Genomic DNA, 26,983 nt, shown 5'->3' with positions numbered 1-26,983 from the left:
TTTAATAATAAAATAAAATAAAAAATTCAGTGAAATAAAATAATTCATTTAATTAAAAAATTAGAATGATTATTAATGGTCTACAATTGGCCTGTTTAGCTAAGCCCTCAAAATGCTTCTTATTTAGTGGTACAGTATTACATGATTTGTAGATAATTAATAGTTTATTTTATTTTATTTGTATTCTTTTTTTTATTAATAATGAACACAGTTTTTAAAAGGTAAATTTACATTCTTAAGGACTCTATGCCACTTACATTTTTTTTTTAGGGGCACTTGCGATCTGATCATAGACAGAAATCATTCTGAATCATTCATTCAATCAATTTGTTCAAATGGCTAATTCATTAGAAACGAAGCAAATGACTCTTTATATATGGGTCATTGAATTATTGACTCATTAGATTTGTTCGAGAACTCAGATTCATTCATAAACGAAACAGCGCTGTGTCTGTTCGGAACAGCTCAGCTGTGACTTTGGAACTATTATGTACACACACACACACACACATTTACATTTATATTTAGCAGACACTATTATTCAAAGCGACTTACAAATGAGGACAATGGAAGCAATCAAAAACAACAAAAGAGCAATGATATACAAGTGCTATAACAAGTGCTATATAGAAGTCTCACTTAGCTTAACGCAGTACACATGGCAAGGGCTTTTAAATAATATAATAAATAAAAACACAACTTTTTTTTGTATCAAACATAAATTAAATATTGGTGCATCCCTAAAAATTTTGGACAACATTTTGGACAGAACAAATATGTAAACACAAAGAGATATCTATTTAAAATCCTTTTTTTTCTCTCATTATACCTTGACACACACACACACACACACACACAGAGAGAGAGTCTTTATACCTCAAATATGGAGATATATCACATTATGGGATACTAGTCGGTTTCTAGTCAACACAAGCTGCGAGTGAAAAGGCTTTCGGAACGAGGGAAGACTCGGCAGATGGCGCGTATGTAGCAGAGTAGTGGGTCGGCAGAGAGACATATGGTGCGATGCCACTGATGAAGAGCCTGGAGAAGAGAAGTGTGAAAGCATCGATGCTCTGAGACCCTCTGAGATCCAAAGCTGCTGATCTCACCACAACTGGACACAATTAAATGTATTCATTTTTTTAAAATAATATTTAATCATTTATTTACAATAACTAATTTAACAATAAAAAGTGAATACTATTTACAGCTGTAAAATAATCCATATCCACTACTGAGAGGAACGTTTTATAACCTCATGTCTGCATGCAATAGTGTGCTGATAGAAAATGGAGCATAGGTGCAACAACCTTGAGCTTTCGTTTTATGATGTTAATAATTTCCATACTAAGATCAAAAGCAGTGGTCTTGATTGATAATGGCCTCACTCCAGATGATGTAAAAAGCTGTTAAGAAAATACAATTAGTGGCAAAACCTCAGCTAAATGAATAGCTTGAAAGTAACTTATGTCACCTTCATCAAATTTTCCTATAAAGCTATGATCAAAACCTTTTTTTCCAAAGCAGCCTTAACTAGTCAAATCAAGCTATATATGTGAAAGCACGCTGCATTATGCCATATACCTCTGCCTCTCTTCTCAGGGTTGTTGAATGTCAGGGTAATTCACCATACTGCTGTAGGTTGACATATGAAAGTCGCTGCCTCTCTAATAAGGACACATGAGATTTGACTGCCATGCATAAACCATTGCTGTTTACTTTGAATATTCATACCTCTGTCAAATGTATTAATACAACCCTCTCCTGTTAATTGTCAATCTAACGCTCCCTGTCATTTAAAACAAGCAAGAAAAGAAAAGTTAATGCAAGGAAAGAAAACATTTGCTTGGTTTTGTTGAACAAAAGTCTGTCTACGAATAAACCTTTCTGCATCTATGTTTCAGCTTGGGTCTGAATAATGCCGACAGTGAGAAAACCATTCTGGAATAGGCCTATTCTAGCGGACAAATCCATCAACATTTACCCAGCAGATGCATCTGTCAACAGGACCTGCGGCAAAAACAAAACAGGCCAATATGATTCCGCGTTCTCATTGGCTGAGAAATATCTGTTTGCGAGTACCAGGATGGAAAGGCGGCGAAAGTAATGATTAACATTTATTTTCCTTTCATGTCAGAAGATGGTGTTCTGGGAAAAGGGGTTATACCAGTGTGATTCTGCGTATTTATTTTTACCTATAAGAAGGCGGATTCACTTTTGATTACAGGTGTTGAAATCTGCTCGTTTTCCAGCTAAAAATGAGGAACCGCTCCAATTCCCCAACCCTTCAATCTTGAGCAGATCTCTCCCTCTTAAATAGGACAAGAGCATGGTGGAGATAGTCTGAGAGAGTCTTTCTATGGTTGAGCTGTGCAACCGTTCTCACTTTGATTTATTACTCCGTCTCAATTCGGCAGCAAAAAGTTCCCACCTTATCGTCCAATCAGAAGTCAGCGGAGGCATATTTTAGCTATGCTGTGTGACCCCGCTCTCAGTCTCTCTCTATCTACTACTGCTATATCTTTCTCACCCTCTTTCCACTCACTTTATCTTTCTTCTTCTGTCGCACCGTGTGTGTGTTAATGTGCACATGTGTGTGTTTTGGCAGCAAGCAGAGCTGCATTATCGAGTGACGGTTGGTAACTGATGAAGGCAGCTTCAGACTTGCCTCTGTGACAGTCAGATTACTTAACGGCACAGGGGGTTATTTAAAATGGGCAGCCCCCCTGCCTCTGTGCCAAACACAGGCCCAACTTTAGAGACAGGTGTGGGATCATTAGTACCACGGCCTGCAGTCAGTCAACAAACAAAGCAAGAACGTCAACAAAGAATCTCACCACTCACCAAGCCCAGTCACTTGTCACTTGGATGAAACGGTATTATTCCATCATTCTTCCACAGAAGCTGGTATAATGAATTCTTCCTACTGTTTTTAAGGGATAGGTTACACAAAATTTGAAATTCCAATCATTGTTTCCTCAAAATAAGATGTTTAGTAGCATGTCCAGGCTGCTTTGGGATGCGGTGAATGAGTCATGTGGACTACTTTAACTATATTTTGTTGTGCTTGACAACTTTTGGTCCCCATTGTAATTTCATTTTATGAAAGAAAGCAGGTTTAACATTCTGCTAGACATTTAGTTTTGTGTTTAAAAGGTAAAATATAGCCAAACCGGTTGTGGAACAACACAAATGTGATTAGATGAAAAACGTAAGATTTTTGTTTTTAAAGGAAACAAATTCAATTTGAAATGCTACCTTGGCAAATAACAAAATAAAGTTAAAGTTGATGTACTAGTATAAAAAACTAAAAAGAAGGCTAAGTAAAAAAAATAAAAAAATAAACTGAATTCAAATAAAAAAATTAAATTGTAAAATATAAAAATAAAAGTTAATTCAAAATAAAAATATATTCTACTCCACATATATATATTAGATCTGTATATAAATACAATTAATTTAATATAATAAAATATTTTAAATATAAAAATATATTAAAAAAACGTTGATGGTAAACAAGCCAAAACAGGAACTGTAGATGTATTTTTTTCAACATTTTAGTGAATTCGAAACAACAATATAAATAAATAAATAACATTACTTCTTTTAAAGCATTGTTTTCTGTGGTTGAGGCGCAGCAAACAGCAGAACTCGAATTGAGCTGTCAGCTGAATTGCCGCATGGGTAAGTGGGCCCAAGTGTGTGGCATCTCTGCACTGGGGAACAGCTCACTGAACTATCGCAGTCACTGAAATCCTTCACGTCTCGCTTGGTCGCCTCTTACATGTCGCCTGGGCCCAGGCCCAGACCCTGCCCTATCCCACAGGAACCAGGCTAAAACACTCAATGTGCTGGACTGGAAATGCCATCTCGAAAGCACCTGGACAGCAGAATCAAACTCAAATGAACAACAAACCCCATCTGAAAGTAAATATTTAGTCACATTCAGTAAGGGCGGAAGAGCTCGGAATGGAACGCTAAAGCCTGTTCTGTAGAGTAAGATAAGAAGATTACAGCTGTGAGCCTCTGAAAAACATCCATAGTCTCTCACACATATGAAACCGAATGAGGTTTGAAAACAGGCACTAACAGACATTAGTCCAACAAGAATGAGCCAGCATGGATAAAAACAGTGAAGGAGCAGCAACCCATGTAAACATAAGAGAAGCAGAAGAAATAAGAGACGATCTTCAGTCCTGTTGACCCTTGAAGGCATGTCCACCAGAATGAAAGCAAAAACATCAGCGCAATTTATGTGCTTCGTTTTCATTGGCTAATACTATCCCTCATGGCCCAGCTTGCTGCGTGGGAGGCCAGATCTCACCATACAAGCTCCAATCGAGTTAACAACTAAACATCACCTCATTAGCATGCTATCAATGAAGTGTTATTCATGTAAGCACACTGTCGACTCTTAAAGCTATTAGATCGACTTGAAAACAACGTCAAAGCATTTAAACACTTAACAGCGAGCAGTTTAAAACGAGAAGGACACTTACTGAGTCTCTTGGCAGCCTCCAGGGCTTCAGAGGCAGTGTCAGCCACAAAGAAGCGCTGGACTGTCACGCCGCTGTCCTGCATCAGCTTCTTGCTCTGGTACTCCTGCAGGTTCAGCCATCTTCTGGGACTTACCCTTGCTAACTAAAAACATAAAGATAAAAACAAAATGGTTTACTTAATAAATGTCATCAATCAAATACCGTATTTTCCGGACTATAAGTCACACTTTTTTTTCATAGTTTGGCTGGTCCTGCGACTTATAGTCAGGTGCGACTTATTTATCAAAAATAATTTGCCATGAACCAAGAGTAATGAACTAAGAGAAATGGACCAAAATAAAACATTACCGTCTACAGCCACGAGAGGGCGATCAGTGCTATGCTATGCTACTCCTGTAGTCTACACTGAAGACATAGAGCGCCCTCTCGCGGCTGTAGACGGTAATGTTTTCTCTTGGTTCTTAGTTCTAAATAAATGCGACTTATAGTCCAGTGTGACTTATATATGTTTTTTTCCTCATCATTACGTATTTTTGGACTGATGCGACTTATGCTCAGTTGCGACTTATAGTCCGAAAGATACGGTATATGATATGAACCTCTCTCATGCCTGCTCCAGTCTGTAGCCAGGAAGCAAATGTATGAAGGTTCAACAGAGAAAAGCTTTTGCAAAAATATTGCGTAACTGTGTATATTTGTCAATTTGTCATCCGGTAGAGATTCTGGACTATCGTCTTTATCACAGATATATGCTCACGTAACGTTGCTGTGCTGCGTGGTCATGAAAACATGTTTTTAAGCATCGCGGTTTAAAAACAAGTGATTTGACAATCAGCAGCGAAAAAGAGATCTCGTTTTGCTATATGCTCACGCACATGAAGACAGTGCTCATAGAGTGCAGGAGTAATTTTTGCAGCTTCATAGGCCTTGAACGGTTAAATACACACATTTGCATGCGTCAAAATGCCCGTTTTTTGCAAGGTTCCTTGTAAACACAGTAGTTTAGGTCTTGAGGGAAAGCAAACAGCTGAGAAAGAAAACTTGTAACAGTATATTGGATCTGGGAAGCTCTTAATGGGACAGCAGTTTAATATTCCTGCTGTCTGTCGTTCATGTTAATCAACAAAAAAAGAGAGAAAATCTCCCACTGGTCTTGACTAAATCACTTTTGTAACTTTAATTAGAAGAAATATATCATATATCATTATGTAAGTGACAGTTCGGAGACTAGACCACATTTCAATTGTCACATTGACGCATCTCTAGTGTCATGACCGTCTGACATGCCGTCATACTGTTATGTCCTACCTACCATGAATACACAATGAGTTGGATTCATTTTTTCAGGCAGCTCTCTGAAGTCATTTCACAACAGACATCAACTGTAAAAACGTGATTTCAAGACCATTCACGTCTTGCCTTGCATTCAGGCTAAGATTCAAATCGTTGCAGCTCTTCACAAGGCTAATATTCACACACATTCATGATCACGTCATTTGATGAGCATTGAATGTGATAGTTAACAACCCATAAGACACTCATTAAATAGACATTTTCCTATTATTCACCACTATAGAATAAGAGTGAAACAGGTTATCAGAGCAGCACAGTACTAAATGAAGTTAAGCACCTTATTAAGTCATGCTTTTGAACAACTCTCTATGGCTTCTGCTAATTGAGTGTCTACGCGTCTCCATGGAGAATAATGAGTGCGACCACCAAAGTTGGCAGGCTGTGGAAGAGCACTGTGGAAGTGTATACTCAGAAGTGCATACTACCGAAGTGCACACATAATGAGGCGCATTTGATGCAGAACTGAACTGTGCCCAGTATGGTGACATTCAGTGAAATACATATATACATAAAAAAGGAAATTCCACAAAACTCTTTACTCAGAAATGCACTCGATTATAGATTGCAAGTTTGTATACTGTAGAAGTATACACTCAAAATTCAATACTAAAGAAGTGTATATACTAGGGATGTCAACGATTAATCGATGATCGATTAATTGTCGATAAGAGATGCAATCGATTAAGGCTGTCGATGGTCGGTTAACCGATTCAATGTTGGGCTGCGTGCGGCTCATGCGCACTCAACACGTGCGAGCGGCTGTGAGTGACGGTGACGATATATAAAAGCATCATCATTCATTCACAATGTACAAATTAAGCTTTTAATGTTATTTAAACTTTAAAGTACATTAAAATAGAAACAACATAAAAGTTATTCAACATTAAAAGCAATAGAAATGTAGTTACTAATCATTTCATCAGATAACTGTTTTATATCGTGCGCTTTGCAGGGCTGCGGGACACAGTGACAGGACAGGTATACTATTCATTCCTACAACTTGTTAATTCATTCCTACGAATTATTAATGTGGCAATTGTCCATGTTTCATTAATTGTGTTCCCTAAATAACCCATGATTTAAGTGAAATAAGGGAACGAATTCTTAATTCATGAAATCTTTAATTTCCCTTCCCATGTTTACCACAGTAAGAGATGCGAAAACAGTTATTAAAAGCGAAAGATAATAAAATAAACCTGGGAAATTAGAGGGTTAGACTATGAAGATTTAGGAAAAGAAACAATGCCTAAATATACTGAATTTGTGGAAATTCGTGACCAACCGGCAAACCAGAACAAAGCCGCGTAAATGAAGACTAACAATTCCCAGTTAACCTATCATTCCTCTAATAAACAAAGCTTTTATACCACACTTGTCATAATCAGATCTTATAATTTCTAAATAAATAATTGCTGGATTCAAAACGGCGATTAATAGGCGCTGTGACCGACACATTCCTGGAGCTATCACTGCTGTCACTAAACGGTGACGCCGAGCATCGTTCACAAGTTTCTGCATGGACCTGACTAGGGCACAGGTTCTAAGCCCTGGGACAAAATGGGATGCTTTAAGGAAAATGTATAGCCTACTAAGTAATAGGCCCAACATAAAAATAACAATTTGTTTTCATGTTTTTTTTTTTTTTTTTTTTTTTTTAAATAGGCTATGCGAAATATATCCGACTTAAATAATTAAGATTAACGGATTTAAAACAGAAGTGTGGGCGCACCATAAATTCACAAAAAAAAAAAAAAAGGATGACAACGCATTCTGTTTGTTTGCTTTATTTTACAAGAGCACAAATCTTCTGTTTTTATTGTGAGTGTGCACAAATCAAAGTAAACACTTTTGCGGAAAATATATATATATTTTTAATTTCTCAGCTGTTTCGATCGCGCTGGAGCCTGCTGCACACGTATATTCTAGCGATTCAAACTTATATCGCAGTCTGTTCACTATCAAAATAAAATAGTCAACTAAACATTAAAAGGTTACACTGTTCAGTTTAAATAGACCGTAGTATACCGGTCCACTCTGCTGTTATGCCAAGGACGTTTTTGCTCATATGAAGAGGATCATCTTTTCCGTCTATATGCGAATGCGTGTTAAGTACAAGCCTAGTTTACATTATAAATAATAGTTTAACATTCAAATACATTGCGAATATGGAAACATTTCGATTTGTGCCGAATGAGACATGAGCAATAACCTCCAAATAAATCTAGCCAAAGCCGCGCTCGCTCATCCTCGTCTGCACGCATGCACTGTCACGATCTAATGCGCTGTATGCCGGATTTGTAAAAATCTGACATTTTCTAGGACAGAATCCAGCAGGATCAAATTAATGTGAGCAACAGTGTGTTTTGGTGCAGCAGCGCCGATGTAGTTCACTTAATGTGCAGCGCAGTCACACGCGCTCCACATTTCGGATAATTTTATTTTAAATACAATAATGTCAGTTGAAAACATTGCAATTGTGCTTTAAAATACAACAACGAGCACCACAAAACCATTTAAAGAGGCGCGTTCAGCGTTCTCCGTGCGGGATTGGAAACTGTCAACAAAGTAAAATGACCTCAAAAGTATGGCGCGCTCTCTTCATTTTATCAAATGATCATAATCGCATCTATTCATTTTATAATCCTGCTACTAGCATCATTTTATTCAGACTAAAACCTCTTTAATTCAAGTGAGAAAGCGTTTTGTGTGTGTGGCTTTTGCCCATCCTGTCATACCGCTGACTGCGTGCCTGCAATAGACGCATTTTGCAGTATTATGGTTAACGATTAATCGATTAATTGATCGTTAATTTAAACGACGATCGATCATGGAAATAATCGAAATTTGACATCCCTAGTATATACAATGTAGAAGTGTATATTATGGGGACATACTATAAGACTTGTATTAAATGATTCCACTGATGTGAAATTAAAGACCCTAAAAGTTTGCATTGCCAAAATATTTACTCAAAAATTTACACAGTTGTAGTGTACACTTTTAGCAGTGCATTCTACACTCAGAATTGCCAGCATGGAAAAGTACAAGTCCACATGCGCTTAAAAGCACACTTTTTAATCTACAATGACAATCTGGACACTTCATTGCCTTGTGGATTTCACAAATGTGTGTATGAGCAAAGAGCACAAGACTTCAAGTCCACATAAAGTGTGCCAATTGGAACAGAACCAGAGAGCCAGAAACAGATAGTACAACAAAGAAAAGTGTGTATGTCTCCAATCTTCTCACTAACTTTATCATTTGCTCTTTGATGAGAGTCAGATGATGCACTATTCTCATTCTTGGCAATGTCCTTCTCTATGTCTGTGTTTTGACTGTGCTTGGCTACAGAGAATTAAATAAAATATGATTCATCATATCATTGAATTTGGTCCTCACAGCACATTTCTCATAAGAGAAAACCGATCACGAAAGGATTCGGTTGGTAAATTTAGCCAAAACTTTAATATTGCAATAACAATTTCCTGACATAGTATGCGTTGTGCAATAAATGTTCACTCTCTCACTAAGCTCAGAATATGACATCTGTAATAGACTTCAGATTATAAGGATAACGTGGAACCAATTTTCCAACTAATCACTTCTGTCTAGAAATGTGTACACTCAGAATTGCCTGCCTTGGAAAAGCACAGTCCATGTGGCCTTTGCTCATTCAAGTCCATGAAGTCCATAGGGGACACTTAAGAGCACACTTTCAAGTCTTAAATGACAATATGGACACTCCATCATCTTGTGGATTCAACAAATGTGTGTAAGCAAAGAGCTCGAGATGTCAAGTCCACATGAAGTGTGCCATTTGGAACAGAACCAGAGACAAGAATCAACCAGCATCAATTTTTGTATGATTCTTTGTATGTAAATTGTTTATGTTGCTCTACGTGACCTTGTAAATTGTCCCTAGGGGACAAAAGTGTTTTTTTTTTTTTGCATTTGAAACCAGTCACCGACACAAAAGTGCCAAAATCAATGGTACAGAAACTTTAACAACATATATCACAAGTGATATTGTTTTTTCCCTTCTTCTGCTTTTAAAGAAATTGAAAAAGTAAAATACAAATTATCTATATCTATCCATCTATCTATCCATCTATCTATCTATCTATCTAATCTATAAACATACATGCATAATATTTAACTTACATATATAATAAATAATTATACATACATGACATATAACAATATATACTGTAGGCTACAGTTATACATAATTATTGTATATACATATTTTTATATACATTATGTACATATTTATATTTAACTTAACATAATTGACATTTTATATTAACTAATAACAATTTAATTTAAATATTTAATCACTGACTAATTACTTTTAATCTTGGTTGACATACTTTACTATATCTCACATATTAACAATGAAAAACAATTATTGAATTTATTATCTATGCTTAGGTGCTATATATAAATATACAAGGCATCAACAATCAGCATAGCACCTATAAGTACACAATACCATTGTCAGCTATTAAACACAGAAAGGTATTATTTTCATGGTTAGCATCTGCTGAGCTCTCTGAGGGTCATTCCTAATGGCCGTGGTGTAACATTCGATGTATATTTTTACCTCTGTATGGGGGTGGATACTGTCATATTTAATACTGAAAACAGCTCCCTGTTGTTCAAGCTAGCTGTTGTTATCATAGCTACTTATGAAAGGTTCAAAGGAAGAACACTAGCTAATAAAGCTGCCTCAAACATCAAACTAAGCATGCTATGTGTTTTAGTACTAACATATATAAAGTTGCCGATAACCTTAAAAGTTCTGATACTCTGCAACATGCGTGCACGGACAGACTCCAGAACAACATTTACCTTCAGTCAGCCACACAGCTGAAGGTTTTTATTTAGATTTCACATAGGAGGGTTTATTTTCTGACTGTCTTGGGCACAATGGGCTTACGGTTCATAGATTTTTATTAATTCATATGGGAAATAAGTGCTCTTTTCTCAACAGATTATGCTTCAGTGCATCAGGCAATAAACATAAAGTGTGCTTTACATGAATAAACTTCCCAAAACAAATATTAATAAAGAGATATGCGAGACGAAGAGCGAGACAATCCTAGAAGGGTGGATTGTTCTTTCAGGAGAAAAAGAAAACATGTGAGGGGAAACACAAATAACTTGAAACTTGAAAACTGAATTAGCGATACTATGCATTCAATAAAAAAGTGTTTTTTTAATTATGAAGCATGTAACCTTTTAGCATTATGTTAAGCTAATAAACCAAGCTGTTTCCCGCCTCATGTCATGCGTGATTTGCGATCACAAATCAGTCTGAATGAACAATATAATAGCATTAGTGGGAAGATTCATTTAATGGAGCAAACAACTCACACTTAAACATAAGAAGACAATAGAAGCCATCAAAACCAGTGGTGGACAGTAACGGAGTAGCTTTACTTCATTACTGTACTTAAGTAAATTTTTCAAGTATCTGTACTTTACTGGAGTAGTTTTATTTTGAGTAACGTTTACTTTTACTTCACTACATTCCAAAGCATAAGATCGTACTTTTAACTTCACTACATTTCATAAAACATATCGTTACTCCCTCTAATATATCACGTGCTCCGACACGCAGAAGCGGTGTCTGATTCATCATGAACGAACTGAGTCTTTTCAAAATAAACTTTTAAATCGGATCGCAAATCGCACCAAATGATTAGTTTACGAATTAGAATTATCCTATTGCAGCTGTTCTGGAGTCGACCACTCACTGATTCAAATGAACCTAACAAACGCTAACAAACTTTAAACAAACGCTAACAAACTTCAAAATACTTTTTTCTTACTGGTGAAAATCAGATGGTCAACTCTGCTCGGGTAAATCACAGTGTAAGCTTCACACTGTGAACATTACTCTCGTCAACGTAGTCCATATTCACAACAAAAATATATCTTGACTCCATAGTGGTAATACTTGGGGAAAAAAACAAGTATTTTGAGCAGTAGGATTATAAAAAAATATATGTGCTAATATAAAATTAAATTAAGTAGCCTATATACAATTGCAAACATCTATCTTTCAGTACTTTTTTACTTAAGTACATAATAAATTGAGTACTTTTACTTTTACTGGAGTAATATTTTACTATACGTATCTGTACTTTTACTCAAGTACTTGATTTGTGTACTTCGTCCACCACTGATCAAAACCGACAAAACTGCAATAATATGCAAGTGTTATAATAGTACAAAGAAAATGTACAGCATTTTGTCCAATCAATAATAAAATGACACATCTAATTTACAATTTGTCATAAATCTCAGTTTGTAAAAAAAATTATAATAAATAAATAAATAAATAAATAAAAGTGAATCTAATCGAATTGTGATTTGAGTGAATCATTACATCCCTACTGATAAACAATAACAACTTTGACAGCCAATCAAAATGCCCAAGTATTTAAGGCGGCCACAAATTTCTAGAATTTTCTAATCGGGCATAAAAAAAAGAGCAACCACCAAAAGATGCCTCCTAAACCATCCTCAGATTCACGACCCTTTCATCCAGTCATCCAAACCAGCAACCAGGAAAGCAAAACCAGCATCAGATAGCAGGTGTCAGGTGTATGAACCTCTAAATGGAAGTTTAAAAATATCAACATAAGTCTTGATCTGAGGTGCTGATATATGCCTAACAGTTATATTTTTGTGTTTCTGCCTGTCAGGTGTTATCGGCATTCCTAGTTCCGGCTCCGCTTGATTAACCGGACTGTGAAAGTGCTAAAAGAGCTCCTTGGCAACCTCTTTGCAAATCTTAGTGGTAATTGTTTCCTTTTCCCCCTTCTCGCTAAATTTAGCGGGAGCCCACTTTGTAGCTGTACAGGTTATTAGTTCACTCAAGGGCAAAGAGAGGTAGAGGTGCATCCGAAGCAGGAGGTGGGCGTCAGGGGCGCGAGTGCTGGTGAGAGGGGGACGGCAGGTGTCTGATCTCCCCTGAGACTCAACAGTAATTATCTTCATCAGCACTCTGGAGACACCACCAGTTAAATACCAACACCAACACACACACACACACACACACACACACACACACACACACACAGCTGTTGAAAGCTCAAAAAAAAAAAAAAAAACATGCATATACATATAAACAGAGTTAAAGCAAATAGATGCACTGATGCACTCACATAAAAAACTAATAAACAAACTAATAATAGTAAATAAGTAAGTAAAGGAGTAAATAAATAGTTTGTGGATACTCAACAATAATGTCTACAGATGCGTAAAAAAAAAAACTCAAATTGTAATTATACGACAAAATGTTAAAATCATTAGACAAACTGTTGAAATTATGACAGTGAAAATATAGATTAAAAAGTCATAATATAGACTTTTTTATACTCTAATTATGACGTATCTAAACTCAATTATAACTTACGATAATTGTTTTTATATCATAGATTTTTTCTCATTTCAAGTCATGATTATGACTTTTTATGTCAATTAAAGCATTATTTTTTTTTCTTATGTAGCGGAAATATTTTTTTGGGTGGGGGGGGGGTGAAAGTGCAAGACTCTGTGGCTTGGCTCAGTGTTCATCTTCAGTTCTCTCTTCACAGCAGTTCAGTCAGTGTACTGTCTGAGTACATGAATTACTCCGCGATATTGGTTTGTTTGAACTCAGAGGGAGTGTCAGCCATATTAAAAAAAAAAGTTAACAGCCAAAAGTCACTTGTGGATTAATGCGTATTAGAGATGCGAACCGTTTAAAACGATTCAGTTCGATTTGGTGAACTAAATGATTCGTTCGTGAACCGGATATCACAAGCTGCTTTGTTTTGAACTCTCTCTCACAACAGACACGGAAGAGAAGACAATGCTGAATAAAGTCGTAGTTTTTGCTATTTTTGGACCAAAATGTATTTTCGATGCTTCAAACAATTCTTACTGACCCTCTGATGTCACATGGACTACTTTGATGTTTTTCTTACCTTTCTGGACATGGACAGTATGCCGTACACACAGCTTCAATGGAGGGACTGAGAGCTCTCGGACTAAATCTAAAATATCTTAAACTGTGTTCCGAAGATAAACGGAGGTCTTATGGGTTTGAAACAACATACTGAAATAACAGTAAGTTATTAACTACATAAATTTGTTATCTGGGTGAACTAACCCTTTAATATCTTGCCTGGTTTTATTTTATGGTCTTCTTTTCAGGCTGCTTCCCAAACCCAAAAAGGGACATGCTCTTGTTATGTACCACGTTAAATTTGTACCTGGCACAAGCAGTTTTGCAATGCTTTTACCATGACCTGAAGGGGAAAAAAAGTAATATATGTATTACGCCCTTATGAATTGTGAAATTACATTGTGATTTTTCAGATCAACAACTAGGTCAACAAACAAGATAGATTGCAGTCTCCTCATAAAAGCTGGGAAGTGCGTAAAGAGCCCTAAACATTGATTGAATGATACAGAGTCGAGACACTTAACAATCCATCAGTTAGCCTAGTAAGTCTACTAAGCAATTTCTACACAGTCAATGGTTTCAGAAGCAACCAATGGGAAAACAGACATGAACCCTCACCCCAAAATGCAAAAAAATATTAAAACATGTCCACAAAGTAGAGGTCAACTGGTTCCAATGGATAAAACACTTCAAAATATCTTATTTTGTGTTACACAGGAGAGTTAAGCAACAACAGTTTCATAATTATATTAAGGTGAGTAAATGATGGCAGAGTTTTCATTTATGGGTGTACTAACTCTTTAAGCTTTATCCAGTAGGTCGCACTACTTGGAGAACATCTGAGCCACATAAATGTGGACTAACTCCACAGTCCTAAAACGACCTTATTCTCACTTGACCTAAACAGATACATTTGCTTTTCTTTCAAGTTTGTACCCTTTATTAGCATTGAAAGAAACAGCTTCTCTGGATCCTCTGGGAGGCCAGATGTCTCTTAAGGACATGGTGGCCCACAGCAGATCTTGACTTATTGTTGTTCTCTCACAAAGGTGAAAGGACGAAGAAAAGCTGTGGCAGCAGTTGCATCAAATTCCACAAGATAGCAGATGCTCTGTAAGGCCCCCACATCAACTTTAGAAAGTCAGGCATAGAGTTAAGGTTGTAGAGCCTCGTCTGCATCATTTATTTGATAAAAGTGATGAACAGTATGGTATGCAATCAGAGATTTGACTTTGTTTTGATGCATTTGTTTTAAATTAGCTCCTAGTGAAAAGTGTGTTGAAATTACATTTGTGCATTTGTCTTGGTGCGTTTTCCATGTGCATAGGAACACAGATCGACTTTACTCTATGGGCCACTGCACTGCAGCGATGACGAGGTCTATGCTAATCCAGCTGGATATATGAAGGTAATACGCACACACTTCAAGCAGAGGGGAAAAAACACTCCGAGGTGCTGGAGAGGGTCTGCTGCTCTTGAATGTAATAGACTCCTGGCTCAGTCATTGCTCTTATAACCCTATTCTGATACCTTCACTGCTTCTCATTAACTGTGACATAAGAAAAAAAATAGCATTTTGAATTGTTTGGGTGGTGTGTCTGCATAAAATGTGGAGAGGGGAGAAAGTAAACAGTGAGTTTGAAATGCCACCGTATGTTAATGACAAACAACATTTGTAACATTTAACTTTAATAATGTAACATTTTCAAGTTAAACAAGATGTTTAGTGTGAAACCAAAATTATTATTTAATATTTAGGGATGCATATACCAAATATTAAAATTCTAGTTGGGCGTGTCAGTACTTATTGTCCGATAACCAACAAATGGTCAATATATTACAATTATAAACGGTTTTAAATTAAAAACAAAACACTTAAATTAAAAATCTAAATTTTAAGAAATAGTACAGCCATAAAATGAAGATTTGTTATAAAGCACTCACCCTCAAGCCATCTAAGATACAGGGGAGTTGAACAGATTTGGGGAAATTTAGCATTACAGCACTTTCTTACCATGGATCTTCTGCAGTGGATGGGTGCCGTCAGAAAAGAATCTAACCATCTGATAAAAACATCACAATAATCCAAATCACAACTCCATCGGAAAACATCTTGTGAAGAGAAAAGCTGTGTTTGTAATAAACAAATCATTAGTTAAAACACCTTACAAATACAAACACAGTTTTTCCACTTAAAAAAGGTTTTCAACTATATATTAATGTTGTCTGTCTGGACTATAATTCTTACGGCACCCATTCACTGCAAAATCAATATTTTGAATCCCTAATAATTTTAAATTTTCTCCACCTGCATGGACTTACATCAAAAGTAAAACTGTTTCAGATGTAGAAAAAGTTGATTAGTTTAGTTTGACAGTAAAGAAACTATGCTTTATAAGCCTGAACATGGATTATGGAAGTTAATATGATCCATTTTGATTAAATGTCATCTTTTACTAACATGATTAGTTTGCCTGACCATATGCACCATTATAAAAGCACAACAAACTAAAAGCAAGCAACTGCTTAGAGATCCGATCTCATAGCTTCTTGCCAGGCAGACAGGAAGTGATAGAGTAACTCAGGAGGACATGCTTAAGCATCTAGCTGATGGATGAGACACAATCACTATGCAAAAGAAAACAAGAAGGAAATAAATCAACATTCGTCCTTACAAAACCACAAGGGAGAGTCACATGTGCTCACTCATCCGTTAAAAATGAAATCTGGGGGTTTTGCAGATTTTACAAACTGATTCAGATATTACAGAATTACTCAATGTGCCAAAGACCCAGACTGTGCAGGCAAGTCAATGGAGACTACATTTAGTACACTATTAGTCTGCCCACAACATTAGCATGACTTGAACATTAGACTGCTCCATCAGCCAGACAGAGAGAATGGAAATCTCAAGTCGATGAAGAATTGATTCCTGAAAGAGTTCTTGCAGGAAGACAAAAAGCAAAGAAAATTAAGCAACACAACTGCTGTCCTCACTGGGGCATATGGGTTTTTACATTTACATATTCATGAGGGGGTATTTACAAATCTGTATTGACCAATCCGATTCTTCCGAGAGAAGGAAGAGGAGCTTAAAAGCTCAAACAAGGAAATATTCTGGGGACATCCTTACGAGAGCTTTTCTTGAGGTCTTTCAGAGGGCAATGCTATTTCATTGCGCATAATAAAAAATAAAAAAAAACATTAACCCAGAGATCATTTTTCACACACTTCCATGTAAAAATTTTTAAATGCATACATCGTTTGTATAATCACCCCAAAATGTACATTTACTGTATTCCCATTTTTCCCTGGGTAAAAGAAACTCCTGCATAAGTACATAGAAATAAAAATTGTTAATATAAGATAAACATCAGTGAACAGTAAATATCCGTGCTGTTGCTAATGAATACTAATGAATACTATAAAAAAAATATTTGTAATAATAATTTCAAAAACACATAAAATATATAATAAAATAAATAAAAGCACATAATAAAATAAATAATAAATAACTGAAAATATCAAAAAACAAAAGGTCATTTAGAATAACATCATAATGCTAAAATAACACTGATAAATATCAGACAATTATCAGACAATTCTCTTTTACGATAATTCAGTGACTTTAAAAACAGAACAGGAGTTTCAAATCTATTCAAAGAATGCATGAGAAACCTGCACACACACACACACACACACACACACACACAAAAAGTACAAATACACATTAAAATGCTTCAAATTATTACCTCTACATGCTTCTCGATCTCTACCTGTCTCTTACACATTTCTAGTCACACAGCAATCCACATGAACCGGCTGCATTTTATGTTAAATATTTCCTTGATTATCAACATCTAATACTTCCAAATAGAAAGGAAGTCTGAAAAAGTATAAAATATACAATAAAGTTACAAAAGGAATAAAAAAACTATAATAAGTTGGTAGAAAAAATAAGATATCAGAATATAACCAGGTTCCTACCTGTTACACATTTCTAGTCACGGAGTAAACCACCGCACCTACTCTGTTATATGTTAATTCTTTCCCTAATTATCAGCATCCGATTCTTCGACAAACAGTGTTTAAGGAGCGGCCCAGTCAGCTGTATCAGATCCTTCATAGTGCAGTCACAGGCCAGCAGTCTCCAGGGGTTAAAATCCTCATTACTAGTCACAGCTCTGCCCTAAACCCTTTGAAATGACTCTTCCTAATTAGCACCTCCAAATGGCCTCACATTTAATTAACTTGCGGAATCCTTGAGGGGCGTTTTGATTTAAGAAATTAACACATTTCCCCATTCCTGATTGTAACTAATTGGTTTACTTTATTCAGAAATGATAGCTGCCATTTATCATGAATAATACAATACCAATGTTAAAACAATGGAGCTAATAAAGTGCTGTTGAAAGTTCAGGGCTCATTACGATAAGACTATAGAGACACTTTAAAGATTTAATAAGTTGTGTTTACACAGTTTTAGCATTTGCACACACTAATTAGAGATCAAATGGTGAAACTATTTTAATTTGGAACATCAATATTCCTTCGAAGTCACAATGTTGGATAACGAAGCAATGAGTTAATTAGCTTGTGCTGGGGGGAAAAAACAAATAAAGTCATTTGTGGCATCTGAATGCACTCTTTTTTCATAGTCTGATTTTAACTATGACTTCCGTTGAGCGAGGTCAGGTGGGCATTGGATGAGCAGCAGCCTTTGACAAGTTGACAAGAGAGCTCCGTTAGGCCGTGACGCGTGTGAGTTAGCGGAGTTGAGTTATGGGGAGTCAGCAGAGCATGCCAAAGGATTTAGATCGCAGAGATTTGCATCATGGGATACGCTTTTGCCTTAATCTCCTAAAGACAGACATGGGCTGAAGGTGAAGGCAACTCTCTGCAGATATGAATTTAGCAATTAGCATAGTTAATAAGGAACATCATTCAGAGGAGAGAGGTCTGGAGGAGTGAGGTCAAGTCTGAACAAAATGGAAGTGGGCGAAGAAACTGAATAGAGTTCAGAAAAAGAGATTTCACTCATGGACCAGCTTCACTTTGGTTCCAAACCCATTTTTACATCTCTGGAACATGCTGTTTCTAAGCAATTAGTAAACGTTCAAAGATCTGCAGATTTCAAGCTTCATAAAGGATGCAGAAGTTCTATAAAAGTGGTTTTATTACCCAAGTGCTACAAGCACACTATTGGTTAAAAGATTTATTGTAAAAAGAACTCTCTCACCAAGTCTGTATTTATTTGATCAACAATACAGTTAAAAATAATAATAATAATAATAATAATGATATAACTGGTTTCCATTTTAATATATTTACATTTGAACATTTTCAGTATCATTACTCCAGTTACAGTGTCACCTGATCTTTCAGAAATCATTCTAATATGCTGATCTGCTGTTTAAGGAACATTTTTATTATCAACACTAAAAACTGCTGTGCTGCTTAATATTTTGTGGACACTGTGATCCCCAAAACTTTGAATAGTAAAGTAACATTATATATATAAAAAAGGGGAAAGCAAAGAAAGACAAAGAAATACTTTTATGTAGCAAGAACGCATTAAATTTATCAGAAGTGACCTTTAAAATATATTTTTTTTTAAAGTCAGTTTAAAATATATGGTGTTCACTGAACTTTACATGGTTCATATTACACAGCAAAATGTTTTTAACTCTGATTATAAGAATAAGAAGATGAAGAAGAAACATTATTAATATTGGACCACCAAATCAGCATATCAAAATGATTTCTGAAGGATCATGTGCTACAGTTTTGTGTGTGAGAAGCAAGCTGCAATTAAAATTATTTACTGATAAATTCAGTTTTGACTAACCGGGTTCGCAATAATACTTTTATGGTGGTTGCTTGACTTTTTTGAAGCTTGAAAGTTCCCACTGTTACCATTCCTAGTAACTTCATAAAGTAGAGCGACCCACACAGTTTAAGAATTTCTCCTTTTCTGTTCAACAGAAGAAGAAAGTGATACAAGTTTGGAACAACATAAGAGTTTTGACGGAACTGTGATATTCAGTGAACTATTCCTTTAATAAGCAATGTTTAAAATGCTCCTCGGCATTTAACAACGAGCCTTTGGACATCCATGGGAACACAAACCAACCGAGCAAATATCAAGATAGACAGACTTTCAAAGTTTTTCACAACTTTCAATGGCACAGCAGTTAAGTTTTTAACAACTTTTAATTTGCTATAACACGAAATACCGCCTCATCACAATCATTACAGAAAAATTATTCCAAATGGACTGCAATACAAGTCCCACAGGAGCGTTCAAAAGAGGCACCTCTCCTTCAAAAGACAGACTGCCAACAGAACCCTAAATGATTGCCGCCTTCCTGAATTATTGAAAAAGCCTAAACAGCCCTCATGAGCAACAGAAATGGCTATTAACCTTGGCGAAACGATATTCAAATCCGGTTACAGCAAACTTGCTCTACTGTATCCCTGGCGGCCAGGAAATGTAAATGTGTTCTCGCTGTGGACAGATGGGAGAGACGCCTGCTGTTTGAAGTTCTTGCACCAGAGGAGTCGCACCCTCCCACCCCTCGTTTAAAATATTCAGCACGCAGCCTCATCCAGCAGACTCCCCTGGTCCTGTTTCAACACTCCAGTCGAGCTTTTCAAGCTGCTGCAGCCTTGTGAGGCGAATTAGCTTTGACGTCTTCAATCTTTGCTTAAAGATTTTTCACCACCCTAAAGAACGATTGCAGCGGCAAATGTTCCCTTAAGTTTGGAGATGCGGCCGTGGGTTGTGCTGGGGACAACAGCTCTGGGATTATCTCTAGGTCCAGACAGGAATTTCTGAGGCGGCGTTGGCGTTATCAGCCACCGCCTGTCTTCAATCCATCGCTCTTTTTGGGGGCATTGTCATTGACAAGCCATCTCTAATTTTCGAGCTGTCATAAAAGATGGGAGTGAATTGCTGTGATGCATACCTGGCAGACACGGCTCCTGAGCGCCACTACAGCGGACTGGCAGCTGGCTAATCACTGCCTCTTATCTCAGTGCTAAAAGTCCAAAATAACAGATTCTGTAAAACCTCAGGCACTCAGCTCGGGGGTTGGGGGACTTGAGCTCGCAGTTTGTGCATTATGCAACGAATGAGGGCTGGGTATTGATATGCATTTATCAATCCAATCTGATTCTCAATTGACTAGTTGAACAGATTCTGAATAATCTTGGTATAGTTCATTTCTACTATGATTACCTATGAAAAGTATGTAAAAGTAATTGGGTCATTCTGTCAAATAAACCAAATTTCAAAAACTCCCCCGGCTCAAATGTTTGATTATGTTGCGCATATATATATATATATATATATTAGGGCCAGGATTTTAACGCGTTAATTGAGATTAATTAATTACACAAAAAATAACGTGTTAACTAAGATTAATTAATTACAGAAAAAAAATTCCCGCATTTTGAATAACTTATTTTTGCACCGCGGAACGTTTCTCACTGGATGAGTTTCGGCGGACCGATTATACTGGAGCACCAACTAGCGTTCGCAACTTCGCATATCACCGCAGCACATCGAGCCTCAAGTATCAACTCAACGCAAAACAAATAGCAGATTCATAGGTATACTATAAATCCATGTGAAAAAAAATTACTTCTCACTGTTCTCAGGTCAAATATTTATATGCGATTAAAATGCGATTAATTTCGATTAATTAATTACAAAGCCTCTAATTAATTAGATTAATTTTTTTAATCGAGTCCCGGCCCTAATATATATATGTATATGTATATATATATATATATAGTGATGAAAAGCCAGAATATTAATTCACAGCATTTAATTCACTAAAAATAACCCGTTCATGAGGGTTCATGAATTAGGTTACACTATATGCTGTTTGTTATTGTGTGCAGTCTGTGATCAAACCTCAAAAGCGAGACATATCTTCTTGTAATTATTTGGCAGCACACGTTCTTTTTTTTATCTAATCACTTTTAATTCTGATTGCAAACTGTACTGTATATTTGCTGACACTGAAAAGCGGTAACACTGGCATAGTAAAAAAGATTTCCACAATCGATTTCGTGATCGCCAAAGCGAAGATCACGATTAATCGGGAAATGGATATTTTTACCCAGCACTAGTGCAAACGTCAAAGTACGCAGCCACTGATGAATAAAAACTGCTCATTGATCGTCGTCAGGAACTGGCTGACAGCCAGATCCCTAAGGAGATGGTGAAACATGGATTTGATCCAAACATGAGAAGTCCAAACTGAGAGAAAAATGGAAAAAGCTGCTCTAATCTGCATCTTGTTAGTGTCTGCATCAAATCTTGATATTAGTGCTTTTAAAATCTAACACTGATCCTCATACACAATCTATATTTCTTTATCATTTTTACAAATAGCTGATATAAACCTAGGCATTAAAGTCTATTACCATAAAAATGTCAGTTCTCTCTTATACCAAACAAGACTTAAATAACTAATTTCATTAAAAATACTATAACTGCAGTTGGCACTATGTAATTTCTCATTAGAGCAGGACCTCTCTCAGATGGATGAGGCTTGTACCCTGTTGCAGCGGGTTGCATCTCATTATACGACAGAAATGAAAATATATGCTAGCTTAGCACTTTGCATGCACTACTAAACCACATCTTATGGCAGCAGAGTGGACTGCACAGAGTAATGAAGTGATGCCTTATACACTAAATTGGTGTTGATCCAATGCCATTTTCCAGCACAGAACCTCTCTATATAACTTTGAAACTCCAGCTCAGGGACAAAATAATAATATTAAGGTCGAAAAAGCAGCAAATATAAGAAAAATGTGTTTATTTAATGATTTAGTCACTTAATTAAAAATGAATTTAAACTGAAAAGCAGATTTCATGATGACTTCAATGCTGCATTCTGCGAGCTGAATCAATAAATCGACTGCATCAAGAAGCAAAATCAGGTCAGACTTTGCTTACTAAAGTCACTGAAAGATGCTTTTTTAGGCAGAACGTCCAATGTTTAACGTCCTTGCTCTGTGTACAAACCGGCATAAAGATTTATGAGATGCCGTGCCTTTCGTGTGAAGCAATTTCAAAATAAAATTGTTTTAAGACAATATTGATGTCTGAAGGAAGCAGACGCGACATCTGTAGTGTTCAAAGGGGTTTATTGTGAAGCCAATAATGCGTTAACAGAATTTTGCTATTAAATTATGGCTGCTGTTATTATCAGATGCCTGTAGGTGGGTGATATTTTAGTATGAACGCATTACAACATACCTGATAATTTATGGCGGCTTGAATAAACTACATTTCCAGGGCTCTATAAAACAGCTCTTTACAGGGAAACTATATTTGTGCATGGCTTATTCAACTGATTCCAGTGTAGTTATGGGACAAAAACAACCATTCTTAAAGAAATAGTTCACCCAAATGTGAAAAAAATTACTAAAAATCTACTCCCAGTCCATATAAGTTGGTTTCTTTATCAAAGAAGATGTGTAGAAATGTAGCATTACATCAGTTGCTCACCAATAGATCCTCTGCAGTTAATGGGTGCCGTCAGAACGAGATTTCAAAAACCTAAAAAAAAGTCACTAATATATATATATATATATATATATATATATATATATATATATATATATAAACTGAAGGTGTTGGTAACTTTTCAGCAAATTTCATTTTTGTGTGAACTGTTCCTTTAAAGACGGCAAACCTCTTTCCTCTGACAACCAACACATTTGTTTTATGTGCCAACAGCCACTGAACTATTTAGGGATATCAGTCAGGATTAAAACAGAATGGAAGGCATAGCTCAGATCTATTCAATGACCTACTTGAAACTTTTCTTCCAAGTTTTGTTCTATAACATCAAAATATAGCCTCTCACTTTCCATAAGACTGAATATCCATTGAAACTGCCACTGTCGATCTACTTAGTATACACCCAAAATAAGGAAACATTAAAAATGTCTTTATGTTGCAAGACCAAAAAAAGGAACAAAAGTCAATCGCCCCAAAATTCAAGAATTATGAAAGCAGGGAAATCTGCTATACCGAAAAAATGACCTTTAAACTGCTGCCGAAGACTGACAGCAAATTGCTATTGGCCAGCTCAGCAGAAAAGGTTTCATCACTGATGGGTCAAAGGTTGATATAGATGGACCTGATTCTGGCCTATTGCTCACTGTCTGAATGAATAGAGGACGAACCTGAAGGTGAAACGATCCTTTCTAGCCTTATGGAAGTAGGAAAAAAAAAAGAGCAAAAAAGCCATCAAAACACTCAAACATTATTAAAAAGTATCACCTTTAGGAATCAGTATTCCGGGAAACATAAACATAACTTAGCTAATGTTTAAACTCTCTTATTTAAGACTCTACTTCTTGGTTAGAATCCTTAAAACAACATTTTCATACTAGATTTTCAGATTTTGAAACCATAATCTTTCGTAAAGAATCTCTGTCTAAGTTAATTGCAAATCATCAGACCGCATGATCTGCTCATGCAATGTGTTTTTTGAACATTTATATGCTGACGTCAGTTACAGTATCAAGCACCTTATATACCTACAGTTTGAACAGTAAATTACTAATAAGACCGTCTATGTGTCATTCTAGAAAAACATATGTTCAAATCGCTAGTTAAATGAACAAGCAAGGCCAGGTTAAATTAGAATTTGTACATGTATTCATAACTTTGTGCAGAATAAATGCATCATTATCAGGCGCTGTAAGCAGCTGCGTCACGCACACTACGCTCATCTGCTGATCACATCACGCACTGGAGGAGAAACGTAGAGATCTGCGATCTGTTACCTGGTTTCGGCTCCCAAGCAGTTGTTTACTGCTGGCTGCTCGGAGTCCTCTCAAAGCTGCCTGACATGCCATGGATGCCGCCATGTTGAACCGGAAGTGAGTCCTGTAGCGCTGACACGTGTGTGAGGAGTGACAGTGAGCGTTGGCTGAGGTCTTCAGAAACCCGTAAGTAAACCAAAGAACGGGATTGGACTATTCGCACTGCAACATTAGATTATTAACCTCCCCTGAGGGACAAAAGTTCAAAAATCTGATTGTATACAGACGTGTTCTTAAAATATGATACAGTAATATTGTATTATATAAATACAGATAATTACGTAAATGCAGACATGAAAACGACAATATATGTAAATATTGTTACAGATGTGTATTTGAATAGCTGTTGAATAATTTATTTTGTGTGTAATATATAATGTATTACAATAATAAAAATACGTCCCCTCCCATCAAAGGAAAGCCTATAAATATCGGCCAGTAATTCTAAAAAATAATAAAATAATAGTTTGTCATATTTTTTTCATAAATAGTTAGTTTGTCATATTTTTTTTTCTGTTTACTAATTAAGGACAAAAATACTTTTTTTCTTTTATTGCCAAAAGTCTACATTATTTTGATGGATGAACATTTGAAAAGCTTTAATAGATTTATATTAAGTTTAAAAAAAAAAACTATTAAATATATTATGATTTACATATATTATATCTAAAAGTGTGCTCTTTTAGTTTGTTTTTGTTCATTTAATATAAACATAAAGATAACATACTTTTGCAAGTTATTTAGGCTATTTCTTTACGTATTTTGAGTAGCTTTGAATACTATTCAGACTTTTTGTGTGTTTAGGTTATTTGTATACTGTTTAATCATGTCAGCACTGATTTCATCATATCAGCACTAATCAAATGATATTTCAAACAATAGAGCAGATAAAGAAGATCAACATAAAGGCAGGATCATTTTGTAGATGCCATGATGTTTGATGGGTTGGATCGGCTGCATAGCAGTTTCCCAAACTTGGTGGTGTTTTTCTTTAACATTGATCGAAGGGAGGAGGTTTGATCCTCTCTCACACATACACAGAACCTATCTATCTTTTCTCACTCTCTTTTCTACTCTCTAAAAGCACTCATTACTCTCTGACATTGTGAAAGGGCAGAAAGGGCAAAATGATCATAAAAAGCTGTGATTATGACAGAGAGACATTTGCTTCTAACTGATGTGTGTCAGCAGAAACCTATTCAGAGAGGATGATGAACCACCCTCGGAGAACATGCGAGCGTCTCTCCTTTTTTTTCACAATATGGTCACATAAACAAGCCTCTGCCCCTTTAATGCATTTAAACCAAAACATGCAGATTAGCACATACTGACATTTTGCAATGGCAGAAAACACACTATTGTGTGCTTCCAAGCAAGTTTACTAAACCAGAAAAGCAGTACATATGCAGCTCAAAAATCTAAATGTATTAATTTAGAAATGTTAAAACCACTTTAATTTGGAACTGAACAAGAAACCATATTTTAGTATCTTTTTGTGAAAAGGTATGAACGTTTCAGCTGGAAAATGCAGGGAATTGGACAAGTGGGTATGTTTTTGTACTTTTTCAAAGATTCAGGTATAGGCACGTTTTCCAATGAGCTTGGGTTGATTTATTACACAAAATACCTGGATTTATTTTTATTTTATTTTTTATTTTGTACTGGCCTATTCTTTTCCAGCTAGTTTTTAATGGGAAGAGATCCATATTTTCATCGTGGGGTGTATTCTTTACCTCTCTCACCTTTTTTAAATCCAGCCGTCATTCACAAACAAATCTTGCACACTACGCACAATATTCTCAATCTGTTGACCAAGCTGTCTTTTTGAGGGAGGATGTTTGTTTCATGGTATAAGAGCTCTGTATTATGGTAATGAAGCTGACCTGAACTTAGATGTTTAATAAAAGACGAGGATTCTCCTCAGCCCACCGAACAAAGCTTTTTGCTTCTCATACCACATTGATATGCAGCGCTTATTCAAACATTTATGCTGCGGTCACATTTTCCACTGAAGCATTTTGTATTTAAATTTGAAAGTGTTTCGACTGCAAACTTTTCCAATACAGCGGTCGGACCTCATGAATGCCATTTATAATTTCAGGCTATCATTCCCGATCCCATGTCGTTGTTAGACTGCGGTGGAACACCACAGTTCCTGTTTCAAATATTCCCCAGTCTTTTTCATGTTTCGAAAGCCATCCAAGAATCACCCAGCTTCTTTCTTTCTGTAGAGAAAGTGTTTCATGGCCAACTTCCTGCAGTGAAAACCCCAGATGTTGCGCTGCAGTGATAACACCAACTCTGCTTTCAA

The 26,983-nt window shown here is 36.2% G+C and overlaps 1 protein-coding gene across 1 annotated transcript in view; it reads right to left on the bottom strand.

Moving 5' to 3' along the window:
• Positions 1–24,797, bottom strand: part of suclg2 (succinate-CoA ligase GDP-forming subunit beta) — a 96,634-nt gene extending 71,837 nt beyond the window's left edge. Inside the window, exons 1-2 of the mRNA XM_052568840.1 lie at positions 24,634–24,797; positions 4,503–4,644 (exon numbers count right to left, since the gene is read on the bottom strand). Coding sequence (XP_052424800.1) covers positions 4,503–4,644; positions 24,634–24,717 — 226 coding nt within the window. The 5' untranslated portion in view covers positions 24,718–24,797. The remainder of the gene's footprint in view (positions 1–4,502; positions 4,645–24,633) is intronic.
• Between the last annotated feature and the right edge of the window lie 2,186 nt (positions 24,798–26,983).

Source organism: Carassius gibelio, chromosome B11, assembly GCF_023724105.1.
Source record: "Carassius gibelio isolate Cgi1373 ecotype wild population from Czech Republic chromosome B11, carGib1.2-hapl.c, whole genome shotgun sequence".
NCBI lineage: Eukaryota > Metazoa > Chordata > Actinopteri > Cypriniformes > Cyprinidae > Carassius > Carassius gibelio.
This window is presented reverse-complemented; position numbering and strand designations above follow the sequence as displayed.